This window comes from Ahaetulla prasina, chromosome 1 (genome assembly GCF_028640845.1).
Source record: "Ahaetulla prasina isolate Xishuangbanna chromosome 1, ASM2864084v1, whole genome shotgun sequence".
NCBI lineage: Eukaryota > Metazoa > Chordata > Lepidosauria > Squamata > Colubridae > Ahaetulla > Ahaetulla prasina.
Genome location: NC_080539.1, coordinates 252,995,447 through 253,019,933, shown reverse-complemented (window position 1 = coordinate 253,019,933; position 24,487 = coordinate 252,995,447). Strand labels below are relative to the sequence as shown.

Below are 24,487 nucleotides of genomic sequence, written 5' to 3'. Positions count from 1 at the left end.
CTCTAACATCTGTAGTCATGAAAACCTTTGAAAGGCTAGTGCTTTCCTACCTGAAAACCATCACGAATCCGCTCTTAGACCCCTTGCAATTTGCATACCGAGCAAATAGATCAACAGATGATGCTGTTAATATGGCTCTGCACTACATCCTACAACATCTTGAGTCTCCAAAGACCTATGCAAGGGTCCTTTTGTAGACTTTAGTTCAGCATTCAATACCATCATTCCAGACATTCTTCTAACTAAGCTAAACCAGCTACAGGTACCGGAACAGACTTGTAAGTGGATCACAAGCTTCCTAACAAACAGGAAGCAGCAGGTGAAGCTAAGCAAGATCACATCAAATACCTGTACAATTAGCACAGGGGCCCCCAAGGCTGTGTGCTCTCCCACTTCTCTTCTCTCTGTATACCAATGACTGCATCTCCAATGATCCATTTGTTAAGCTACTGAAGTTCGCAGATGACACAACAGTGATTGGTCTCATTCGAGACAATGACGAATCCGATATAGACGAGAGGTCGAACGACCAGCCTTGTGGTGCAACCAAAACAATCTGGAACTGAACACACTCAAAACCGTAGAAATGGTGGTAGACTTTAGGAAAAACCCTTCCATACTTCCACCTCTCACAATACTTGACAACACAGTATCAACAGTAGAAACCTTCAAATTTCTGGGTTCTATCATATCGCAAGATCTCAAATGGACAGCTAACATCAAAACATCATTAAAAAGGACAACAAAGAATGTTCTTTCTGCGCCAACTCAGTAAGCTCAAACTGCCCAAGGAGCTGCTGATCCAATTCTACAGAGGAATTATTGAGTCTGTCATTTGCACCTCTATAACTGTCTGGTTCGGTTCTGCAACCCAACAAGAAAAACACAGACTTCAGAGGATAATTAGAACTGCAGAAAAAATAATTGCTACCAACTTGCCTTCCATTGAGGACCTGTATACTGCACGAATCAAGAAGAGGGCCGTGAAAATATTTGCAGATCCCTTGCATCCTGGACATAAACTGTTTCAACTCCTACCCTCAAAACGACGCTATAGAGCACTGCACACCAGAACAACTAGACACAAGAACAGTTTTTTCCCGAAGGCCATCACTCTGCTAAACAAATAATTCCCTCAACACTGTCAGACTATTTACTGAATCTGCACTACTATTAATCGTTTCATAGTTCCCATCACCAATCTCTTTCCACTTATGACTGTATGACTATAACTTGTTGCTGGCAATCCTTATGATTTATATTGATATATTGACTATCATTTGTGTTGTAAATGTTGTACCTTGATGAACGTATCTTTTCTTTTATGTACACTGAGAGCATATGCACCAAGACAAATTCCTTGTGTGTCCAATCACACTTGGCCAATAAAATTCTATTCTATTCTATTCTATTCTACACTCATACCATTCTCTTGCCAGTCCCTGGATACTATTCTCCGAGGACTTTTTGATTGGGGAAGAAGGAGTGTGTTGTTCTTTCAAACTGCACTCTCCCCAAACTGAACCAGAAGTCTTGGCTTTGAAAGAGGGTCCATCACTGGGGGAATCCTGAGAAATGAAACCAGCTTTGTTTCTGCTGTGTCATCTACAGCGATGATCTGCTGTGAGGTTTATTTTGAGCACACATTTAATGCTCTGTGGCACATACCCTAACTTAGCTTCAGAATAAACCTGATAATAGCTAACTGGCAGTGGCAATGGAAGACAATTGCTCAGCTATTAGTCAAACTCATTTCCAATGCACCAATCCAAGACATTGGCAAGCCAAAGTGAATTTTGACAGATGGTTCAACCTGCCATTCAAGCTATCTGTCAAACCTCAATTCCTCCCCAGTACAGCCTTAGCCCTTGTAAAAATTCATGGTGCTTGGCAGGAAGGATGGGAAATAAAGCCGGGGGAATCCACCAGTCCATTTCCTTGATGATTGTTACATAAAATGAAGACACCGTTATTTAGTGGCAACCCAGAACAGTGTTTACAGAGGAAGGATTGGGAGCAGTACTAAGGATTCAAGGTCTAGCAGAAAGCATTTTAACTGGGCAGCATGGAAAGGCCCTAAATAATATTTAAGGGACAGAATAAACTTGACATGGGAAGTCATTTAGCAGCATCTCGGGAGAAGGGTGGTATAAAAATCTAATAAATAATCATCATCATCATCATCATCATCATCATCATCATCATCTCAGTCTTAAATCATTTATAGTGGTACACATCTATACCATTTTTCTATATTTCTATTTCTGCATTAATGTAGCAATGAAGGTCAAAAAGCTCTTGCTGAATGAGTGTTAAAAACCTGTTTAGCATATCATTCTGTTTTTACAGTAGTCAAGCAGATACCAGTGAGATACTCAGGTTATGAGGACAGTAGCAATTGGTAATCAGAAGTATACTATTGGTACTGAATTTTATAACAACTGATGTCCAGCTCTTCTTTAGCAGTCCTGTGCATGCATTCTTTTCTATAGAATTTTGGGCAAGTTCTTTCAGATAGGAGACTTCTTACACTTCATCAATAAATCCATTTTCCTTCTGTTTGTAGTGCGGCTTCCTAGACACACAATGATGAAACAGACCTATGTATAGCAAACCTTTCAAAGTGGATCCATTTAGAAAGGAAGATCCTATGATCTACGCACAAGTGAATCTGGGCAGATTGAGATTAGACCATTAAAAGATATGCAAGTGTCTTAAAAAATAATGCCATAATAAATACAAGTCAACATGGATTGATCAAGAACAAGTCTATCATAACGTATCAGTTTTGAACCAGTAACTTCCTTGGCAAATTGTGTAGTAGATATATCATAATTTCAACAACAAAAAATGGCAAAACATCCCATGACATTCTGATTTACAAGCTAGGAATTAAAAAGATTGAAAGCATTTTCAGATACCTGAACATATGATTACACTATTTGCTGAAATTATCTGAAGACAGCTCTTCTTGTCCAAGCGAAATAATGGTAGAAATATTCTGAAAAGTAGCAAAGATCTTGTATAGTTAGATTAGTTCAGTGAGTCATTGAGATATCCTTTGTATAGAAGATCCTTATGATCCAAACAGCTGATTCCCTGGTGGTAACCCTCAACTATTATTTTAAGTTTATTATCAAGGGTAATATGCTACTTCTACTGTTGGTAAATGAATTTTCAAAGGATCAGGGGAAAAAATTCTACTAATTGCTTGTGTTCCTCTGTGTGTGTGGGAGTCTGTTAAGTTTACAGGACAGAGATAACATCCACAAATGCTTTAAAGACTTCATTGACACTTCATTGATTGATTGTTTGATTATGTGTTATAAGTCATTGTCAACTCTTAGCAAGCACAAAGATGGACCTTCTCCAAGATGATCTGTCCTGATTTAGTTTGTAGGTTTAGGTTTTCCAGTAGTACATCTATCACCAGTGTAATCAAATCAATTCACTTGGCTCATTTTCTTCTTTCCTTTCCTTCTGTGTTTCCCAACCCTCTGGATTGATTTGTTGCACTATTCCTTTGTTTGTTTTCTTATCTATCCATATATTCTCAGGAATCTTCTCCAAAACCAAAACCCAAAAATAGAAATATTTCTTGTATGCTATGTCTTCGAAGTCCAACTTTCACCTCCATAAAGTGTCACGAAAAATATTAAATACACGATTCCTCATCTTTGTAGGTATAAACATACTGAAGAATTTTTCCAAGGTCTTCCTTCCTACCCTACACAGTGCTAGTTTGGGATATATTTCTCAATTGCTGGTTCTTTTATTATTGATGGTAAATCCTAAAAGACAGAAGCTATCAATCAATTCAATATCTTTATTGTCAAGCCTAAGTTTTATTGTGCCAATGTCATTAGTTTGTTCTTCTTTATCTTTAATCTTAGTCCCATTTTTTTTCATGATGCTTCTTAACTTTTATTATAGCTTGCAGACTACCATTTGCAGCTTCAGCTAACACAGCAATCTCATCAACTTAATATAAGTCGTCTTTCAACATTGTCTTTCAACATTGATGATGAAAAAGCAAGTTCATCTTTTATTTATTTATTTATTTGTCAAGACTGTATTAGGTAATAAGTATAAACATGGATTGGATACATAAAATAGATACAAATAGAGGAAACATTAGGACAGGGACGGTAGGCACACTGGTGTTCTTATGCACGCCCTTTATAGACCTCTTAGGAATGGGGTGAGGTCAACAGTAGACAGTCTTAGGTTAAAATTTGGGGGGTTTGGGGATGAAACCACAGAATCAGGTAGTGCATTCCAGGCATTGACCACTCTGTTGTTGAAGTCATATTTTCTGCAATCAAGTTTGGAGCGGTTCACTTCATCTTCTTCTGATCAACTGGAAACCTGCTGTTGCATTATACTGTAACTAAATTACAAATAACACTTCCTAAAAAATGAAAACATGGCAGGGAAGTGAAATTACACAGGATGATCTCACCTGTAGCCTCCATGTATTTAATACAGATTGGCCTGAGTTCTACATGTCAGGGATCCTACCTGTATTTGATAGCATCTGGTATTTGAAGAGCTTCCCAGGCTAGGTTTGAGATTGAAAATATATATAAAGTTGCTGGTTTTCATGAAGTTCCCTATCAATAGTTTGTGCCTGGATAGCACACACAACTTCCCTGAGAACAGAATTCTCATTATCATATTATTATATTTCAATTTAAATCAGAAGAATTGTTTCCAAATTAATATTTATCTTGCTCTCTCCCAAATTAAATGAACATAACCATATTTTATGCAAATCTCCATTCTCTCTGATGATGTATAAATACTTACTTGTTCATTATAAACAATATATGCAATTAAACCCTGTAATTGAGGACCTAAGACCATAGCTATTTCTCTAAGAAATAGCTGAATAAGATCCATCATGCGATTAAGGTTTTAGACTATAATTGGAAGATCATGGTTGTTCACCGGGTGACACTGAGTCAGTTTTTAGTCTTAGCCTGATCACAGGACTGGTGTTCTGTGGGGCAGATGAAATGGAGAGAATAATGAGGGCAATGCAAACCTTTGAAGGAGTGCTTTGTACACAAGTTAAATGCAAATCCTTCTTCTGCAACTGGTTTGTAAGTCATTCCTTTGTAGATGGTTTATAATGCCCTTCTCGTCTTAACAGCAAAGCAGGCATAATGCTGCATTGGCCATCCACACCTATGAAAGTATTGACCACTATCAACAATAAAGATAGGCAGTCTGCACTTGTACTTTTTGATTGGGAACTCCTTAACTTCAAACCTTCTCAGTTGAATAAGAGGATGATACATATCTAAGGAACCAGAGAATAACAGAGCAGAGTTCTAGCTCACTCAGGGAATGAAGGGATGGATGATTAAACACATGATCCTTCACCCTGGGAAGGAGCACACATCCCTGACATTTTCAGAGGTCTCTATCAGGCCGGCTCATCACAGAAGATATTAGTGCTGTAGGGTGTACCTTTACCCAGGTGAAGCTGTAACTGTTTGTCAGGATTTTGACTGAAAGGATACTCAAGGTGACAATGAGCAACATTTGAGAAGTAGAATATTTCATACCAGGCAGGGAATGTGTAAACCATCTTTTTGCTCTTCAGCATGACATTGAGAAATGTTATCAATTTAGAGAAAGTTTATGATGAAGTGGGTAAGCTTGGTTTATGGGAAAGTTTTCCTGAATATGGGAATAGTAGGTCAGAAATTGTTAGAATAAGTTAGAAAAAAGATAAATAAGTTAAAATAAGATAAATAAATATTTTAATAGGTGATTCAACAGCCCTAGGCATGAAAGCTGGGTGGGTGACCTTGGGCCAATCACCTTTTCTTATAGCCCACAAAGTCAGGCTTGGGTAACAAGCTGGTCAGTCAATTCCTGTCACAATCAATGAATCAACACTTGGCTGATCCAAATAACAACAATAATAATAATAAAGGACCATACTCTTGCAAGAAAATACTAGGAAGAAAAAACAGAAACTAGGACAAAAAGGTGTGATGTTCTCTTACTTGTTTAATGTATTTATACATAAATGTATAAGCAACCCTGCTATGATATATTTGAGATGGGGCGATAAATGTATGTGAATGCAGATGATGCCATATTGCTGACTGACAGATTGAATTATTGCAGCAAACTGCACGATGCAATGAGCAGTATGAAAAAATGTTTGTGCACATTTGGGGAAAAGGAGTGATTGATGGCACATTATGCATACATGGTGAAAACCTCAAGCAAGCAGATGAATTTATGGGAAAGAAATTGGAAGTCTCTTTACCAAACAAGAGAAAGTGGATGGCTATGAAAATGATAGCAGAAAGATAATAGGTGGCATATGGTTTGTTACAAGGAATGAATATTTATTGAAATATATGTTAATGGATGAGTGCAGGATGTGATTTTGCCCACTTGTTTTTATTTGGAAGTGAGAGATGGGTATCTCAGGAGAGACATGGAAGGAAGTTGAATGCAATGAGAATGGGATACTTAAGGGGGTGGTAAAACAAGAAGCAACTGTCCGAAATAAATGAGTGCTAAATAATATGAGTGAGTGACCAGTATAAAAGATGTAAATGAGGTGGTCTGGTCCTCTAGAAAAAATGAATAAAGGTCAGATTGCAAAACATATATATAAGAAAGGGTAAAATGGCTGGGAATGAGAGGAAGACCAAGATAATAATAATAATAATAACAACAGAGTTGGAAGGGACCTTGGAGGCCTTCCATCATTAGATAGAGTTGATACAATCCTCAAAACAGGGAGAAGATAAATGTAAAAAACAAAATATAATATGTGAAATGGAAGAATCATATGGTGGAAATAAGAATGATTTTCAGGGAAAGAAAGGTGTGCAGAGGTGCAATGGATGATATTGGTGTAAACTAGATTTTCTTTTCTACTTCTTATTTTATCTCTTCAAATCATTTAGCATACCATTTCTTATTCCTTTTTGGCGCTTTGTATAGCACTTCTTACTGCAGAAGGGAATAGAATGATGGGTACATACATACAAACAAATAAACACATACACACTCACATTTATTAGTAGATACAACAATTCCCAAGAACTTGGTAGCTGAGAATATCAGGGGATAATATCCCAGATGGCATTAAATAGCATTTAAGCTTTCTCCTTCTACCTTACTTGTAGAATCTGAAAGTAAGGAAAGAAACATTTGAAATATTCCTGGTAAGTTTTTTATTAATAACAATACAAAGTAAAGTTAAAAATAAAAAACTAAGTGGATTTCACATGTTTTACCATCATATAGGACTTTTTGTATTGAATTTGTATAAGAATTTGACACTAAAAAATAACTTAGAATGCTTTGACTGTACGGCAATTGGCAACTGAGGCTTGCCAAAGTCAGATTCTTCATAATACTGAAATATTGAAGTATTTATTGGGACTTAATTCCACACTTACATATTTTTGTGTAATTGTGCGATACAACTTTCACAGCAAATGTGATTGACTTAACAACATTTATAACTTTAATATCCAGAATTCTTGCTTTCCATCTCAGCTAAAGGAAAACTTCTCTTATCTTCAGTTTGATATTTAGAAGTTCAAACTTAAAGAACATTGTTATGAGAATAAATTTTCCTGCAAATAGTAATCATTTTAAAGATCTAATTTTGTGTTTGAATGTTGTAAACTGTATAGGCAGAATTTTCTGAATGAGTTTTATTGATGAAATCTTATTGATTGGCATTATAATAGCTAGTACAGAGTTTATAGTAACAATATTTCAGTTTCAGAATTGTTTTCAAATAAAAGCTAAACAGATGAAATACTTTCAAAATGCAGCTTTCTTTCCCAGGATATAAACAGAAGGGAATTCTGGATTTATCTCTCATCCTGGATCCAGCATCCATTGTGAAAGATCATGGATAAAGGAAATCAGACTGTCATAACAGAATTCATTCTTATGGGATTCACAGAAAATCCTGAAATGCAGTTCACTCTTTTTATCATCTTCTTCTTGATTTATCTTGTTACAGTAATAGGGAATCTTGGGATGATTTTATTGATCTGTGCTGAGCCCCATCTTCACAACCCCATGTATTTTTTCCTGGGCAACCTCTCTTTTGCTGATCTCTGTAACTCCTCAGCCATTGCTCCTAAAATGCTGCTTGATTTCTATGCTGAAACGAAAAAGATTTCATACAATGGTTGCATTATGCAACTGCTTGTATTTGCCTTGTTTGCAAATGTCGAGTGTCTTTTGTTGGCTTTAATGGCCTATGATAGGTATGTGGCCATCTGCAATCCACTTCTCTATTCAATCATTATGTCCAAAAGGACCTGTCAAGAACTGATGACAGTTGTATACTTTATAGGGGCAGTAAATGCAATGATAAATACTTCTTGTACATTTCGACTGTCATTCTGCAGATCTAATATTATCAATCATTTCTTCTGTGACGAACCTCCACTGCTCATTCTCTCCTGTTCTGATACCTACATCAGTGAGATAGTGATATTTGCCTTTGTTGGCTGCATTGAAGGAATCAGCATTGGAATGATTCTTGTATCCTATGCTTATATTTTGGGTACAGTCTTGAGAATACACTCTGCTGAGGGTAGGTATAAAGCATTTTCCACCTGTGCTTCTCACCTGACAGCTGTTGGGATATATCACGGGACAATACTCTTCATGTACTTTCGGCCCAGCTCCAGCTACTCCATGGACCAAGACAAATGGGCTTCCTTGTTCTACACAGTCGTGATCCCCATGCTCAATCCTTTGATCTATAGCCTGAGGAACAAGGAGGTGAAAGACGCTGTGTCAAAATCACTTGGCCATATATGGATTTGGAAAGGAAGAAATATTGTTTTATAATAACTGGAAAGTGTGTCCATTTAGGAAAATGGTATACAAAAGGTTTGGCTAGATATCCCATGGTATGTTACAGATGATATACCACTAGTGGCAGATGATTAAATAGACCAAAGAAATGGGAATCCATCTCAAAATGTGTACATCATTTGTTATATATATATATTTAATCTAGCTAAAGACATAGCACATATTTTAATTAAATTCTCAAAGAATTAAACAAGCAATTAAACAAACAATATTTAATTTACCTTTATATTATCTAGTAATATATTTTGAAGAACATTCTTTAGTTTGCCAAAATTAATAGAACTCTGTATACATGGATCTTGTTTTAATTCTTTTCTAATTAGCAAGCTTCGATGTCTATGCATTTATTATTGGGATTTTATAAGATCTCCAAAATGTTATACATATATCTTATGTGATTCCAAAAACAGCTTATTTATCTGTGAAATCAGAAAATATAGCCAAACTGATCCATAAAAAGTAATGTGAACAACTAAGCGGTTATAATTAATGGTCCATCTGAAGGTCCTTAAGTAATCATATATTCACTGCATAAAATATCCCTGTCAAAATACTATCCAAATAAGGATGTAATTCTCAATTTGTCTAGATTCACACAACACAGGGACACAGGGTTTCCTTAATTATGATTTATTTAATTAATGAGAATGAGTTTACACAATACACTAAGATACAAATCATAATTTATAAATGCAGAGGCAAAATTCATAGTTCCTGAAATACAGCAATCTATAATTTGATTTGATTAGATTTTAGCTAGGAAACAAGGTACTGTGGGAGAAAGAGAGAAGGAAGAAGGAAGTGTACTGATCAAAGAGATTCTATATCAGGGGTGTCAAACTCAATTTCATTGAGGGCCGCATCAGGGTTGTGTTTGACCTCAGAGGGCTGGGATGGGTGTGGCCATGGTGGGTGTGGCCAGCTCATTGTCACTCATGTCAGGTGCTCCTATGGGAGCCCGAGAACTCTGTCAGAAAAAACGGGCTTCCAAGCTCCGTTTTCAGCTGCGGCAGTTTCCTGCAACCCTCTGCCAGCGAAAACGGAGCTCGGGAGGGCCGCATGCGGGCCTTCAGTTTGACACCCCTGTTCTATATAGTTCATAGATTGCCTATCACTGAGTTAGATTCTGCCCACTCTTCCCCAGATAAGATCCTTTTCATTACATGTGATATAATGAAGCATTCCAAAAACATGTGACATTCAGAACTCTGCCAGATTACCGGTCTTTCCATTTGCTAATAATTCCTAATGCAAATCAACACAAAACTGCATTTCTCTACATTTCACATCCCAATGTATCATTTCCTGAGCCAGCTGTGTTTGCTGGACATATGCTATATCCCATAATCATCCCTCAAATGCTGTACAACCACCTGGCAAATGACAAAACCATCTCCTTTGACAATTATGTTGTGCAGATGTTCATTTCCCTGTCTCTTGGAGGTACCAAATTCATCCGGTTGGCTTTCATAGGATACGACCAGTACATGACCATTTGCTATCCCTTGTGATTCAGTGTTGTTACAAGACAATAGTTCTGTGTACAGATGGCACTTGGATGTTGGCTCTGTGGCCTTGGTGCAGACAGCATTAACTCTGCAATTGCCATTTTGTGGGGGGAAAAGATAATGAACCATTTTTGGTTGTGAAGTGTTAGCTGTTCAGCGATTGGTTTGTTCAAACATCTTCAGTAGGGATGCTTTGATGCTAGGAGCAGGTATCCTCATTCTGCTCACCCCTTTTTCCTGGTGCTGGTGTCTTTCGTGTCCATTTTTTCAACCATTCTTCATATTCATATGGCAGGTGGAAGGTACAAAGCCTTCTCCACCTGCTTAGCCCACATTATTTATTCATTTAGTATATGGCATCTACAGAGGTCAAAGTCATCATTATATGGAACCATATGATTTCAATGGCAGAGATGTATGGAGACATAAAATTACAATGGGATAGGTGTTGTAATTCAATATCTCTCAGCCCACTTAGCTGTGGTGATCCTGTGCTATGGGACCATCTTTGCCTACTTGCATCCCAGCTCCCACAATTCATCCAAGCAGAGGGGAAAAAATGTCTCATTGTTCTATTGTGCTTTCACACCGATGTTGAATCCCATGATCTACAGTCTGAGGAACAAAGTGGTAATAGGAGCCCTGGGGGAGGTCCCTGGAAGGAAAAGGAAAAGCGGAAGAATTCTATGGGTCTAATTTCTCTACTTTATCAATCCAACCTTATATGAATATCACCAGAGAAAGTTCCCGACTATCCTCCTTCAGTAAGAGAAAGGGATAGATGTACACAGAACTTTCAGCTGGTTGACAGACTATTAAGCAACTAGTGTTATTGCTTCATCTAAATAAATATTAAATTATTAATATTAAATAATAATAAATTAATAAATATTAATAATAATATTAATATTATTAAAATATTAACTAAATAATAAAACATTTGCTAGACCAATTCTTGAATACAACTCACCTGTCTGGAACCCATACCTCATTTCGGACATTAATACAATTGAGTGTGTTCAGAAATATTTTACAAGAAGAGTTCTCCACTCCTCTGATTACAACAAAATACCTTATGCCACCAGAATTGAAATGCTGGGTTTAGAAAACTTAGAAATCCGCCGCCTTCAACATGACCTGAGTTTAACTCATAGAATCATCTGTTACAACGTCCTTCCTGTTGAAGACTACTTCAGCTTCAATCACAACAATACACGAGCACACAATAAATTTAAGCTTAATGTGAACCGCTCCAATCTTGATTGCAGAAAATATGACTTCAGTAACAGAGTTGTTAATGCCTGGAATGCACTACCAGACTCTGTGGTCTCTTCCCAAAATCCCCAAAGCTTTAACCAAAAACTATCTACTATTGACCTCACCCCATTCCTAAGAGGTCTGTAAGGGGTGTGCATAAGAGCACCAACATGCCTACTGTTCCTGTCCTAATGTTCCCATGATTGTATCCAATTTCATATAGTTATTACATACTTATGATTATATATATGCTTATATATCGTATAGTTATTTCATGCTTATGCTTATATATACTCTTGTGACAAATAAAATAAATAAATAAATCTTTAGATTGAAGTTACATTTCTTGTATTCAGATTTTAAATGTTGCATAAATGTTCCTTTGAGAGATTCCTTTTTGTTGCAGCTCAGCTATTGCAATAAATATAAAATACATTCATAAGATAAGTTCTATTTATAATTTCAGAGAGAGAACTTGCAACATTTGGGGAAAATCATCAACTAACAAAAACTGCTCCAAAACTAGTAAGGTAGATACTCCAATCCTGTGGTGGGATTCAAATGATTTAATACCCGGTTCTCTGCCCTAATGATTTCTTCCAACAACCCGTTCACCAAACTGCTCAGAAAGTTAACAACCGGTTCTCCTGAAGTGGTGCGAACTGGCTGAATCCCACCACTGCTCCAACCCCAGCCAATCCTTATCATCCTTCTGTTGACTCTGTTCTAACTCCACTGTTGGATGGTAAGTTCTTTATTATGCATGTGTAATATATGAGAAGCAAAGTGATTGGCTGAGCTTTCCAGCTTCACTATACTCCCTTTCCAGCACATCACCTTCAATGACAATCCCAATGCAGGAATAGGGCAAGTATGACTATAGAACTCTGGACCTGTCGGCATAGTCTTGTTGATGTATGTCAAACGCTCATCTAAACAAATTACCATAGTATAATATACATATATCATTAATGACATGATAAACCAGGACTGCAAGCACTCAGTACTAATACAAAGATTATCTTACCCTTCTAAGAAAGAAAATAAGTAACAAAATGGATTATCTAGGGATTAGATTTCAAACACCAAAATAGACATAATACTTTTTTTAAAAAATCAGAACTGCTTACATGCTGCCATAAATTATATTTCTTATTTGGCAAGCAAGTATACTGAAATAATAAATTATTGTCCACTTCAATTCTTAAAAGTGATCCCAGAATAAAAAATATCCTTTTACAACTCATTTTAGAGAGGTTTTTTTCCCCCTCTAGGTAAATAAATGAGCCTCATCCCAGTGATCACTTCTGTTTAAAATTTTCCAGAATAAATTAGATCCTTTTGATGGAATGCTGCTTGCTGTTCCTTCCTGAAGTGGAGTTCTGATGCCTATAATTTCTGCTTTCATGATACTTTGATTTTATCTTTCTGTTAACATAGTATCTATGAAGAGGTTGTAAAACTCTTTATTCTGAGATACATCATTCTCTAGACTTACTGGTGTTGCATTAATAATTATTATTACTATAATTGTTGTTATGGTCTTTATTGTCATCCTCATCTATTCTAGTTTAGAGTTAATCAGTAATAGTGTCCCTGACATGCCCAACTAAAACACATTGTGTTTCATCTGTGAATACCAGTACCACTTTAAAATTCAGGTATAGCAGCTTATTTTTTTTTTCACATTTAATATAATTTGAAGAATGATCTCTTTGGATGGAGAGGATCTCTTTGTATTAGGACAATCTAGGAAAGATTAATTACATCTGTTTATGTGGCTAAATATATTATCTGTCTTCTGATTTTCATAGCAGTGCTTTTTTGTTGTTGTTGTTTTGCAAAAAAATTTAAGGAAGGATGGAAGGGAAGAAATTATCCGTTCTTTTTTTCTTTAGCATATGGATATCTTAAGGAAAATGTCTCTGGGTACAAGGAATGACAATAATCTTCCCCAGGCTAGGCTATGGGTAATTACTTTGCTCATAGGAGAAACAAGAATAAGTAGGCAGTTTTTAGCTCACTGAAGCCTGTAAACCTCTACATAACAGAAATGACAAATATTTTGAAAGTTTTAATTAGTATTTCTTTTTAATTAGAAATCCTGAACAATTGGGAATATCATGCACGAAATTACAATTCCAATTTGTACAAACATGGGTTACAGGTGTTTCTCAAGGTAACTTTATTCGGCTTGATACTCGCTTCAGTGCGTCCTTCACCTCCCGATTCCTCAGGCTATAGATTAGGGGATTCAGCATGGGAATCACCATAGTGTAGAAGACAGAGATAACTTTATCTCGACCAAGTGAGTAGCTGGAAATGGGTCGGACGTAGATGAAAACAGTGGTGCCGTAGAAGAGCAAGACAGCAGTCAAATGAGAGGCACATGTGGAGAAGGCCTTATGCCTGCCTTCAGAAGAGCGGATCCTCAGAATGGCGGCTACGATGTATATATATGAGATGAAGATCTGCACTGATGTGAAAATACCCTGAAATGTACCAAACGTATAAAGCACTATCTCATTGCTGAATGTTCTACTGCAGGAGAGTTTTAACAGTGGAGGAATATCACAGAAATAATGATTTATAACATTGGAGTGGCAGAAAGAGAGTCTAAAGGTTGAGATCGTTTGTGCAAAAGCATGAATGAAGGCCATTATGTAAGTCGCTCCTACTAATTGGATGCAAACATTCTTAGTCATAATGATCGTATAGAGCAGTGGGTTACAAATTGCCACATAACGGTCATAGGCCATAACAGCTAGCAGAAGGCACTCAACACTGGCTGTAAGGACAAAGCTGAACAATTGTGCTATGCAACCAACAAAAGAAATTGATTTATTGAAATTTAGGAAGTTTGATAGTGTTTTAGGAGTTATTGTGGAGGAATAGCAGAAATCTATAAAAGCCAAATTTTTGAGGAAATAATACATGGGAGTATGGAGTCGAGAATCAATCTGGATCAAGGTAATCATCCCAAGATTTCCCACACAGGTGATAAGATACATCAGAAGAAAAATGACAAAACAAATGGGGGCCAAGTTAGAATTTTCTGTGAGTCCTACCAGAAAGAATTCTGTGACTATACTATTATTTTCTCCTACCATTGTGTTGCTTGATAGTGTGTGGTCTACCTTCTTTAGCAAATCTGAAAAAAAATGATAGATATTATAAAATTAATATAGTAATCTCCACTGTGTCTTTTGCTGCTCCTGGTCAGCATACCTAGGGATTTGTGTGTCTTTGTATATCTGTGGATATGGACAGACAGAAAGACAGAAAGACAGACAGACATCTAAGTTCATAAACTATAAAATGTTAATTTATTTCTGAAATGAAATATAAAAGCATCACAATATTAAACAAAAGACAACATAACAAATAGAATGTATACTGTGACAAAATATAATATTGATTTAATGAGTGGGAAGGAAGGAAAGAAAAGGAGGGAGGGAGGGAGAAAGAGAGCAAATATCATATAATATAGTAGATCAATATTCTGAATTAAAATAGGGAAGATATTGGATCAAATCCTCAGAAGTGAATGACAGTATTTATTTCTCATTCTGCTTAACACTCAAGATTGTTATATTGTATTATACCAGGGATGTCCAAACTTGGCAACTTTAAGACTTGTGGACTTCAACTCCCAGAATTCCTCCCACCTTTGTTAGCTGAGGAATTCTGGGAGTTGAAGTCCACAATTCTTAAAATTGTCAAGTTTGGACACCCCTGTATTATACTATTATGTAAAGGAACCATGTGATTCATCTGGAATCAGCTGAACCAGCAGAACAGTGAATGAAAATATTCCAAGAAAATTTGCATTGAAAATACTAAGCAAAAATGAATTTCCATTTGAGTGACATATCACTATTGTACCTTTTCACAAGAAATCCTCATGATACATAGTTAAATATGAATTTTTAAATACAACCACAAGAAAAGTAGAGCCTGCATTAATTAACTGCACTGAAATTCATTTTTTAGTGAGGCTAAGCTTATCATAACAGGGTAGTGACACCAAAAATCAACAAAATAGCTTCCTCAGTGTTGTGTGAATCCCAGACTTTAAAAATTATTGCTTGAATCTGCTTCCTATTTAAAGTTAATTGAACCTCCAAGCATTATTAAGCTTCAGTGATTTTATATATATATATATATATGCATATTCATATGCAATTTAACTTAACCTAATCTTGGATGTACTTTCTTCTGCTAGATTTTTGAACTAGTAGAAGTATACTAAGTGTTTTAAAGATGTAAAAAGTAAATCTCTCTCTCTCTTACACACACACACATACACACACACACAAATAAGCTTCATTGAACATTAAGGTAAAGGTAAAGGTTCCCCTTGCACATACATGCTAGTCGTTGCCGACTCTAGGGAGTGGTGCTCATCTCCGTTTCAAAGCCGAAGAGCCAGCGCTGTCCGAAGACGTCTCCATGGTCATGTGGCCGGCATGACTAAACGCCAAAGGCGCATGGAATACTGTTACCTTCCCACCAAAGGTGGTCCCTATTTTTCCTACTTGCATTTTTACGTGCTTTCAAAACTGCTAGGTTGGCAGAAGCTGGGACAAGTAACGGGAGCTCACCCTGTTACATGGCAGCACTAGGGATTCGAACCGCTGAGCTGCCAACCTTTCGATCGACAAGCTCAATGCCCTAGCCCCTGAGCCACCGCGTCCCTGTATAATTGAACATTAGGAATGCTAAATCTGTTTTAATTCTGTATTCAAATCCTTTAACTTCCCTGACCAAACTCTTAAACTGTTCTTCTTTTAAAACTTACCAGAAGGTAGGAAATATTCATTGTGGTGTTTCAGTAATTCAAAAAGGTATAAATAATGAACTGAGCACCAGAGACTGGATGTACATTTTCTACTCAGTTTCAGCATACATTCTAAATAAAGTTTCAATAACTGAAATATCATCCATTTTTTCTTGAAAAGAAGTAGGACTTATTAGAACTCGGAAACCCAATTATATCTGAGAGAGAAAAACAGCTTTGTGCAAATGTGTAATTTTTCTGCTTTTCATATATTCATATATTTCATAAATTCATATATTTTTCTGCAGAAAAATAAAAGGTTTTGATATATGTTACCAAATACGTTACCATATATTACCACATAAGTTACCATTCAAAGATCGATTGGAATCAAAAAACGGGATTTTTCAAGAAGTATGGAAGCTCAGTTTTTCAGTTTGATTGCTAAAAGTACACAGTACAAGGCTTCAGCTCATTAGAGAGGAAAAACATTTACTTGACAGAAAAGAGCTAATATAAGATACCTATAGCAGTATAAGTATCTGCCATTGATTTCCGTGAAAAAAGCAGTAGAACATACCAAAAGAATTTGATCTGAGGATGATCGGGATGCTGAATCGAAATTCAGTTTTCCATGAATTGAAAAGTCACATCAATAAAGCATATCATTACACAATGCTAGGAGGCATTTCTAGTAAAGGAAAATGATTTGCTCCTTCCCAAATCCTGCAAAAGATGATAATATGATAAATGATAATAATAATAGTAAGGCTTATTCATTGCCCTCAAGCTATAATAAAAAAAGTTGATTTTGTTTTCTTTATAGTTAAAAACATATGATTGTCGCTCTGCTTCTCTGCCCAATTCTAACTTACAGCCATTTTAGAGGTTTATATGTTCTTTTAAAAAACCTGCGGCTCACTGAAACCCCACAAGGGGCTTCATTTAATTCAGAGATGCTATAACATTATAACAAGTGGTAGCTGCAGATTCATCGTTTTCCCTAAATACCAATAAAGAATTAACCTGGGTCATCAATTGTACTAATTTATTTTTTAAATGTTATGTCGCTCTTCAAAAGTTGGCTTTCCCAAGGCACTGGAAAATTCCTACCTTCATTAAGCAGTTCTTGCTGTGTCTGTTGTCTTTTTCTGAGATGGAATGAACTATATGGACATACTCCCAGTCACTCATGTCCTGCTCACTGCCCTGATGGATTCTGTAATGTGCTCTATATGGGGATGCTCTTGGAGCTGTTGGAAGAAATGTCCATCTGGGTTCAGTTCCAAGTGGGGAAAAAAACACTGGAAACATGGAGGCTGCTTGGAAAGATGGTTTAATGGTGGTCATGGCTTGAGTTCCTGAACAGAAAAGGTGTGAGATGCTGAGCGCGGCCTGGCTTTATGCTTTTTCTGAGCTTTGAACTTTCTGGGGCACAGGAAGAGTATCCTGATTGGTTGTCAGACTCCCAGGGGGTAGGGGTCTTAGCTAGCCTTGCTGGCTGATGTAATCTTCCCAGGTGCCAGGTGGTGAGTTTCTGTTGTTAGATGGGTCCTATTGTGTTGCAGATGATGGTCCATTGACAAAGGTGGGGAGAATGAGTTTCTGACTCTGGCCCATTGACAAAGGTGGGGGGAGGCAGGAAGCTGTAGGGAGCTGCTTTGTCCTTAAAACATGTTTCTCCATTTCTTATCCAGGGAAATATAATATTCTGCCTTTTTAATATTTTCTTAAAATATTTCATTCTTCTAGGAGTGGGGTGGATGCTGACTTCCTACAGAGCGTATCCAGAAGCTTCAACTGATGCAAAATGCATTGGTGGGGGTAGTTAGACGTGTTTCTAGAATTGCACATGTTATACCTTTGATCCACAATATGAACTGATTGTCAGTTTGCTTCTGAATCCAGTTCCAGCTCATCGTGACCTTTAAAGTCCTGCATGGCATGGGTCCAAGTGATCTGAGGGATTGCCTCTTCCCATTTACATTTACCCATCCCATCAGGCCCAGCAGGAGGGGATCCCATCAGCCAGGGAGCTTCGTTGGCATGACAAGCCTTTTCTGCCATAGCACCAACCCTTTAGAACAGGGGTGTCAAACTCACGTCGTCATGGCAGCATCACGTAACGTATCAGGACATTTTTTCATCTTTGCTAAACCGGGCATGAGCATGGCCAGCCCACCGTGGCCAGCACTATGCCTCCGGCCCACAAGCTGGGAGTTTGATAGCCCTGCTTTAGAATATCCTCCTGCCCCCAAAGTGAGATTGAACTCAACCATATTGGCCCTCCAGAAGGCTCTGTGACCTTGGCTTGTCATTGGGCCTAGGAACCCATGTAAGTTGGCACCCATGAAATGGTTACACTATGTATAAACTGGAATGCATTCTCCTCTGGTTTTGTTATTATAGTTTTTAATATTTGTAAGTGCATTTTAAGGGTTTTGTGTTTAATTGTTTTGATTGTTTGAGGGGTGTGTGGTTATTTTAATTATATGTACCACACAGTCACAAGTGTGAAATGGGTAGTTATATAAATGCAATAAATAAATATGTGATTAAGTCTTTCTTACTACTGTACAGTTGTCCTAAGAGTAAAAGGCATTAGACAATGAAGCCAATGGTAAAACTGTTCTTTATTTCGAGATAATGGAATTAATGCTACTTGAGATTCATTTGGGATAGTACATTAATTTTTACTGTCCCACTGCATCCTAGTCAGAAAAGTTTTTATTTCTTTCCATATTTTATTATAATTATTCTTTATGGCATCCTGCCAAATAAAGCCCCAATTTTTTCCGCTGGATTATTTTGTTCTCTCACCACCAGACTTTTTTTCCCCTCTGATGAGGAGGGGAAATATCATGTTGTTATCTTTGCTTTACTTTGATTGAATTTGTCTCTGGAGAATTCACCAAAGTCTTCATTTCCATCACCTTACCTTATCTTGTCTTACAGAATTTTGTGGTTGCATAACAAGTAGCGCTATATCCTCAGTGTAGTATTTCAACTTGTATTTCTTCCTCTTAATTTTAATCACAGATACCAGTGAGCAGTGGTGGAATTCAATTTTTTTTACTACCAGTTCTGTGGGCGTGGCTTGGTGGATGTGGTGTGGCTTGCTGGCCGTGGCTTGGTGGGCATGGCAGGGAAAGGATATTGCAAAATCTCAATTCCCACCCCACTCCGGGGCCAGCCAGAGGTGGTATTTGCCGGTTCTCCATACTACTCAAAATTTCCGCTACTGGTTCTCCAGAACCTGCTGAATAGTACTCCTGCCAGTTTGTCTATTTGCACCTTGTCTTCTAAACTTCTAAAGCTATCGCAAATTATAAGGAAGAAAGTGGGCAGCACCTCCTTAGCACCTTTGTGTCAGTCCTTTCAGGTACTCCAGGCAAGAAGCACCAACCATGCCTACTTATGCTAATTTTATTCTAAGGTTGAATTATAGGTAGTCCTCAACTTACAACCATAGTGGAGCTTGCCCTTCACAGTTGTAAGTCAGTTGTAAGTTGTAAAACATATCAGTCAGGGGAGCCAACCCAACCTTTTTATGGCAAAGGTTCACTATGGGCACAGTTTTACTGAAAACCAGAAATAAACATTGGTTTTTGCCAAAGCAATCATGAACATGATCACATGATAACAGGATGCTGTAAATGAATGTAAATGTGGCCTGGTTGCTGACCACCTGAAGTTCAGTCACATGACCATGGCAAGGACCTGACCCTTGGAACTTTGTATCTGGGTCATAAGTATTCCCTAAGTAGGTCCATAGTAATGTAGGTCTGTTACTATGCAACTGGTTGTAAATTGAGAGCTACATGTAACAAAATTTTACATAGCTGAAAGTAATTTCTTCCTCTTTGCCTTTACAGTCCAAGAAACATGTTTGCCCTGCTCCCAATTGCTCCTCTGGGTTAAGCTGCCTCTTATCTGGCTGTTGCCTAGTCTGCAGCTCCTCTTCTTCCTGTCTCTCAAGAGCATTCCTGACACACCATTATACTTTGCTTAATGAAAAACCTGTGGAGAGTGTTCCACTTGCTGTTTGCCATTGATATGCGCTCCCTACTCAACTTCTAAATTCTAGATTCATGTTGCTTCAAACTGCTGATACGATAGACCATCCTAAATTGTCAAAAATCTTTTCTATATCTAAAAATATTACTGCTGCCTTTTTTTATTGAAAATCTATTCAAATGCATTTATTATCAACTGCTATTGTCTTTCATTTTTCTCTTGTGGATATGTCACTACATGGCTGATAGTTATTTCAGAGTTCTGTGTGTGTGTCTCTCTTTAAAGCAGACAATTTTTTCATAGAGACAGAGACAGTGGAGAAATTTATGATAGATACTGTGTAAAGGTATATTTACATAAACTAAGGAAAAACAGAACTATTTACATCACAGGGGCCAAACTTTCCGGCTTCTCATTTTCTCTGCCTCTCTCCCAGAGCCATGTACAGTATTAGCAAACACCCACCTGGTTGCTTAACTATCAACTTTTCCCTTTCTGTTACCTGTCGTCTTCCGGGTGCGCTTCAAGGTATTGGTTACTACCTTTAAAGCGCTCCATGGCTTAGGACCGGGATACTTACGGGACCGTCTATTGCCATCCTCTATCTCCCAGCGACCGGTGCATTCTCACAGAGAGGGACTCCTTAGGGTGCCATCAGCCAAACAATGTCGACTGGCGGGCCCCAGGGGGAGGGCCTTCTCTGTGGGGGCTCCTACCCTGTGGAACGAACTTCCCCCTGGACTTCGACAACTATCTGACCTTAGGACCTTTCACCGCAAACTTAAAACCTATTTATTCCGCCTTGCTGGACTGGCTTGATTTAAAAAAAAATTAATTTGATTTTATGGGTTTTAAATTTCTGTCAATTTTATAGGGTGTTATTGTATTTTAAATTTGGCCATTTGAATAAGTTTTTTAAGGGTTGTTCTTAGTATTGTATGTATTGTTCCTTTTGTATTTTATTTTGGTTGTTCACCGCCCTGAGTCCTTCCGGAGAAGGGCGGTATACAAATTAAAATATTATTATTATTATTATTATTATTATTATTATTATTATTATTATTATTATTATTATTATTATTATTATTAATTATCCTCTGCCCTCCCATGTAGCATTTCCCAGAGACACAGACAGACAAGTGGGAAATGGTTGGTTTACTGTTGTTAGGTAATGTTATTGGTTTACTGTGGGTGTGGCTAGGTGGGTGCGGCCATGCGGTCATGTGACTGGGTGGGTGTGGCTACGTGGTCATGTGACTGGGTAGGCATGGCCAACTCAACATCACTCACTTCAAGGGGTGCCTCGCCTGGTCCCTCCCCTCCCAGCCACTCCTTGTCACACCCTGCCTCAATGTAACTATAGTTCTGTAAAAATGTTGTTCACCCTTTTTGGATTACTTACTCTCTTTTTTTGCTATAAAGGAATATTTTTTACTGATATCTATTCTGTTAATATAACTACTGTAAATAAGCCATTTTACACTTAAAGCATTGTGAAATGCAATCTGATTAGAAACAAGAAATTTGACAAGCCTAATGTACAATGGTTGATAGTAGCATTATAAAAAGAGTTTTCCATGAAATGTTTAAACACTCAGAATTTTTAAATCTAGCAATCTTATTGCAATGTAGAATAGTACATTTCAGCCTGTAAGAGGCCGGGAGAGCCCTAGTAAGGCCTTGTAACAGGCCATTCACGCCAGCAAACAGGCAAAAGAAGGCTCACCAGACAGACAGACAGGTAGCTGGGCTGCGTGGGAGGCCACCGGGAAGGCAGGCTAGCAATCTGGGCCGCACCCCCCTGCACCCATTTTGGGCCTAGGATAAGGTGACCAATCATCCTCCTTTAGGGAGGACAGTCCTTTTGTAAGTTCTGTCCTCTCTCGAAAAGTGTCCTCCTACATGTCCTCCTTTTGGACATTTGAAGACTAATCTGAAAATCTCCATATTCGATCAATGCCGAGCCAATCTGTTGCGTGTGATGTGACGTACTGTATTTGTATTTAACATGACGATTCATCAAGGCTCGGTACAGTGCGTTGAGACACAATTATGAGACACATGCGCTCCACACAGCAGAATTGTTTTGAGACAGTGCACTGTGTGCAAGAGTGTGCCGTGTACAAGAGCATGCCGTGTGCAAGAGTGCACCACGTGCAAGAGTGCGCCGCACGCAAGTGGCTTTGTTTACTTCTTACCAAAACATGAGATGGCACACACGCACGCATTAGACTCATTTCTTTCTCTATGAATATTCAATCTATGAATATTCAATCATACACAGGTGAGCACAATAATTCATGTTTTATTAATTCATTATCTATTTAATAATTTCCAAATATGTATAATTTTATTTACACGTTTATTCGCTTGTGTCATTGTTTCAGTTTTAATAATTAATTTTATTTATTCAATTGCTAATGATTTTTGGAAAAGTGAGAAATTGAGATTGAATGTTGATACTCTAGCTGCAGCACTTGCCGTAAAATTCAATATGAAGGATATTTCTTGTTCAAATATTTCCAATATATTGTTAGAAGATGATACATTGACAAAAATATTCATTCAATGGAAAAGTACTCATTTAAATAATAATTAATAGGCATGAAAGCATAATTACAATATAAAATGTTATTGTTAAAAATGTTTTTTATTATGCATTTATCATATAACAGTGTATTCTGTATTATTGTTGCAATGAATAAAATGTTTCTTTTATTTACATTTTTTTTTCTTCAATTTATTTGTGTCCTCCTCATTGTAAAAATGTTACCTTACCTAGGAGGGCTCCCTGAAGCCTCCTGGAAGCGAACATGGGCCGTGGGGGAGCATGTCGCACCCCCCCCGCACCCCATATTGGGCCTAGTATGCCTCCCTGCACTTACCTGGGAGCCAAAATGGGGTGTGTGGAGACTCCTGGAAGGGGAGGGGCCAGCCAGCAATTTAACTACCAGTTCGCCCAAACCGGCTCGAACCAGCTGAATTCCATCACTGGCTCCCACCCTTCTGTCGTTCCTCATGAGCCTGAAGAGAGGACTTGGGGCCTAACAGAGGAGTATCACATTGGACGTGTTGTTGAATTAAGAGCAGTGGTGGGATTCAGCCAGTTCACACCACTTCGGGAGAACCGGTTGTTAACTTTCTGAGCAGTTTGGCAAACTGGTTGTTGGAAGAAATTATTAGGGCAGAGAACCGGTTGTTAAACTACTTGAATCCCACCACTGATTAAGAGGCAATCCCACCTCCCCCCATCCCCACCCCCACACATCCTGTTTCCTCCCTTCCCATCTTTTATTTTGATTGGTGTTTCTATTTTTATTCTTTTAAAGATAGGTATATGTTTTAATGCTGAAAGTTGTCCAGAGTTGTTTGTTATGAGATGGCAGCAAATAAATTCAATCAATAATCATTGGCTATTTCTTTTTAACTTTCTTGCTTTTAATATTTGTTCTTACATAGTCGGTATTAAAGCCTACTGTCTTAACTTAATACCAGCATCTTGTATGTTAGGATGTACGTAAATTCAGATGATCTTCTTCATCTTTTACCTGAAATGCCCACTGTTTTCTCAAGAAAGGAAAAAAGAGGACAATGTGTATGGTAATCTTCCATCAAAGGATAAGACTGCAGACTGCCCCATTTTGATAGGTATCCTGACATTGATTGATAGAATGGCCATTACCACTGAAAAAAAATGGAGACAAAACTTTAGAACTAGTGATTTCAATTTGACAATACAACTTTCAGGAACAAAAAAACAATTCCCTAAATGTTATTCACTTGCAACTAATCTGCAATTAAAAAATTAAATCACAACAAAGCAAGAAAGTTAATTATTGGTACTTAAAGTGTTTGTATCCAAAAGGTATCTTGAAGTCCATCAGGGAACATGTCCCAGATGGTCTCAAAAGGCATAAGATCTTTTTGCCTACTTACAGAATCTGTAAGAAAGAAAACTCCATCAACTTCAGGTATGTTTGTTAACTCAGAGAAAGATTTTTTTAATACATGTACAGGTACTATAGGCAGACTTTCATAT

The 24,487-nt window shown here is 37.5% G+C and overlaps 2 protein-coding genes across 4 annotated transcripts; one reads left to right on the top strand and one right to left on the bottom strand.

The window, feature by feature from the left end:
* Positions 1–7,902: 7,902 nt before the first annotated feature.
* LOC131204585 (olfactory receptor 5AR1-like) lies at positions 7,903–8,859 on the top strand. The gene has a single exon (XM_058196028.1). It carries the CDS (start codon positions 7,903–7,905, stop codon positions 8,857–8,859), a length of 957 nt encoding a protein of 318 aa, XP_058052011.1.
* A 4,966-nt stretch (positions 8,860–13,825) lies between these two features.
* Positions 13,826–20,181, bottom strand: LOC131204641 (olfactory receptor 8U9-like). Of its 3 annotated transcripts, none has more exons than XM_058196129.1 (2): positions 20,157–20,181; positions 13,826–14,736 (listed from the first exon to the last, which is right to left on the bottom strand). In XM_058196129.1, exons 1-2 carry the CDS (start codon positions 20,179–20,181, stop codon positions 13,826–13,828), a joined length of 936 nt encoding a protein of 311 aa, XP_058052112.1. The 3 variants fall into 3 exon arrangements, with proteins under 3 accessions (XP_058052112.1, XP_058052093.1, XP_058052104.1); XM_058196110.1 differs by lacking the exon at positions 20,157–20,181 and adding an exon at positions 16,131–16,143 and having other exon boundaries at positions 13,826–14,751; XM_058196121.1 differs by lacking the exon at positions 20,157–20,181 and having other exon boundaries at positions 13,826–14,761.
* Positions 20,182–24,487: the final 4,306 nt, after the last annotated feature.

What these genes read in the sequence shown, in the direction of transcription:
- LOC131204585 (XM_058196028.1), top strand. Translation starts at nt 7,903, where the DNA reads ATGGATAAAGGAAATCAGACTGTCATAACAGAATTCATTCTTATGGGA.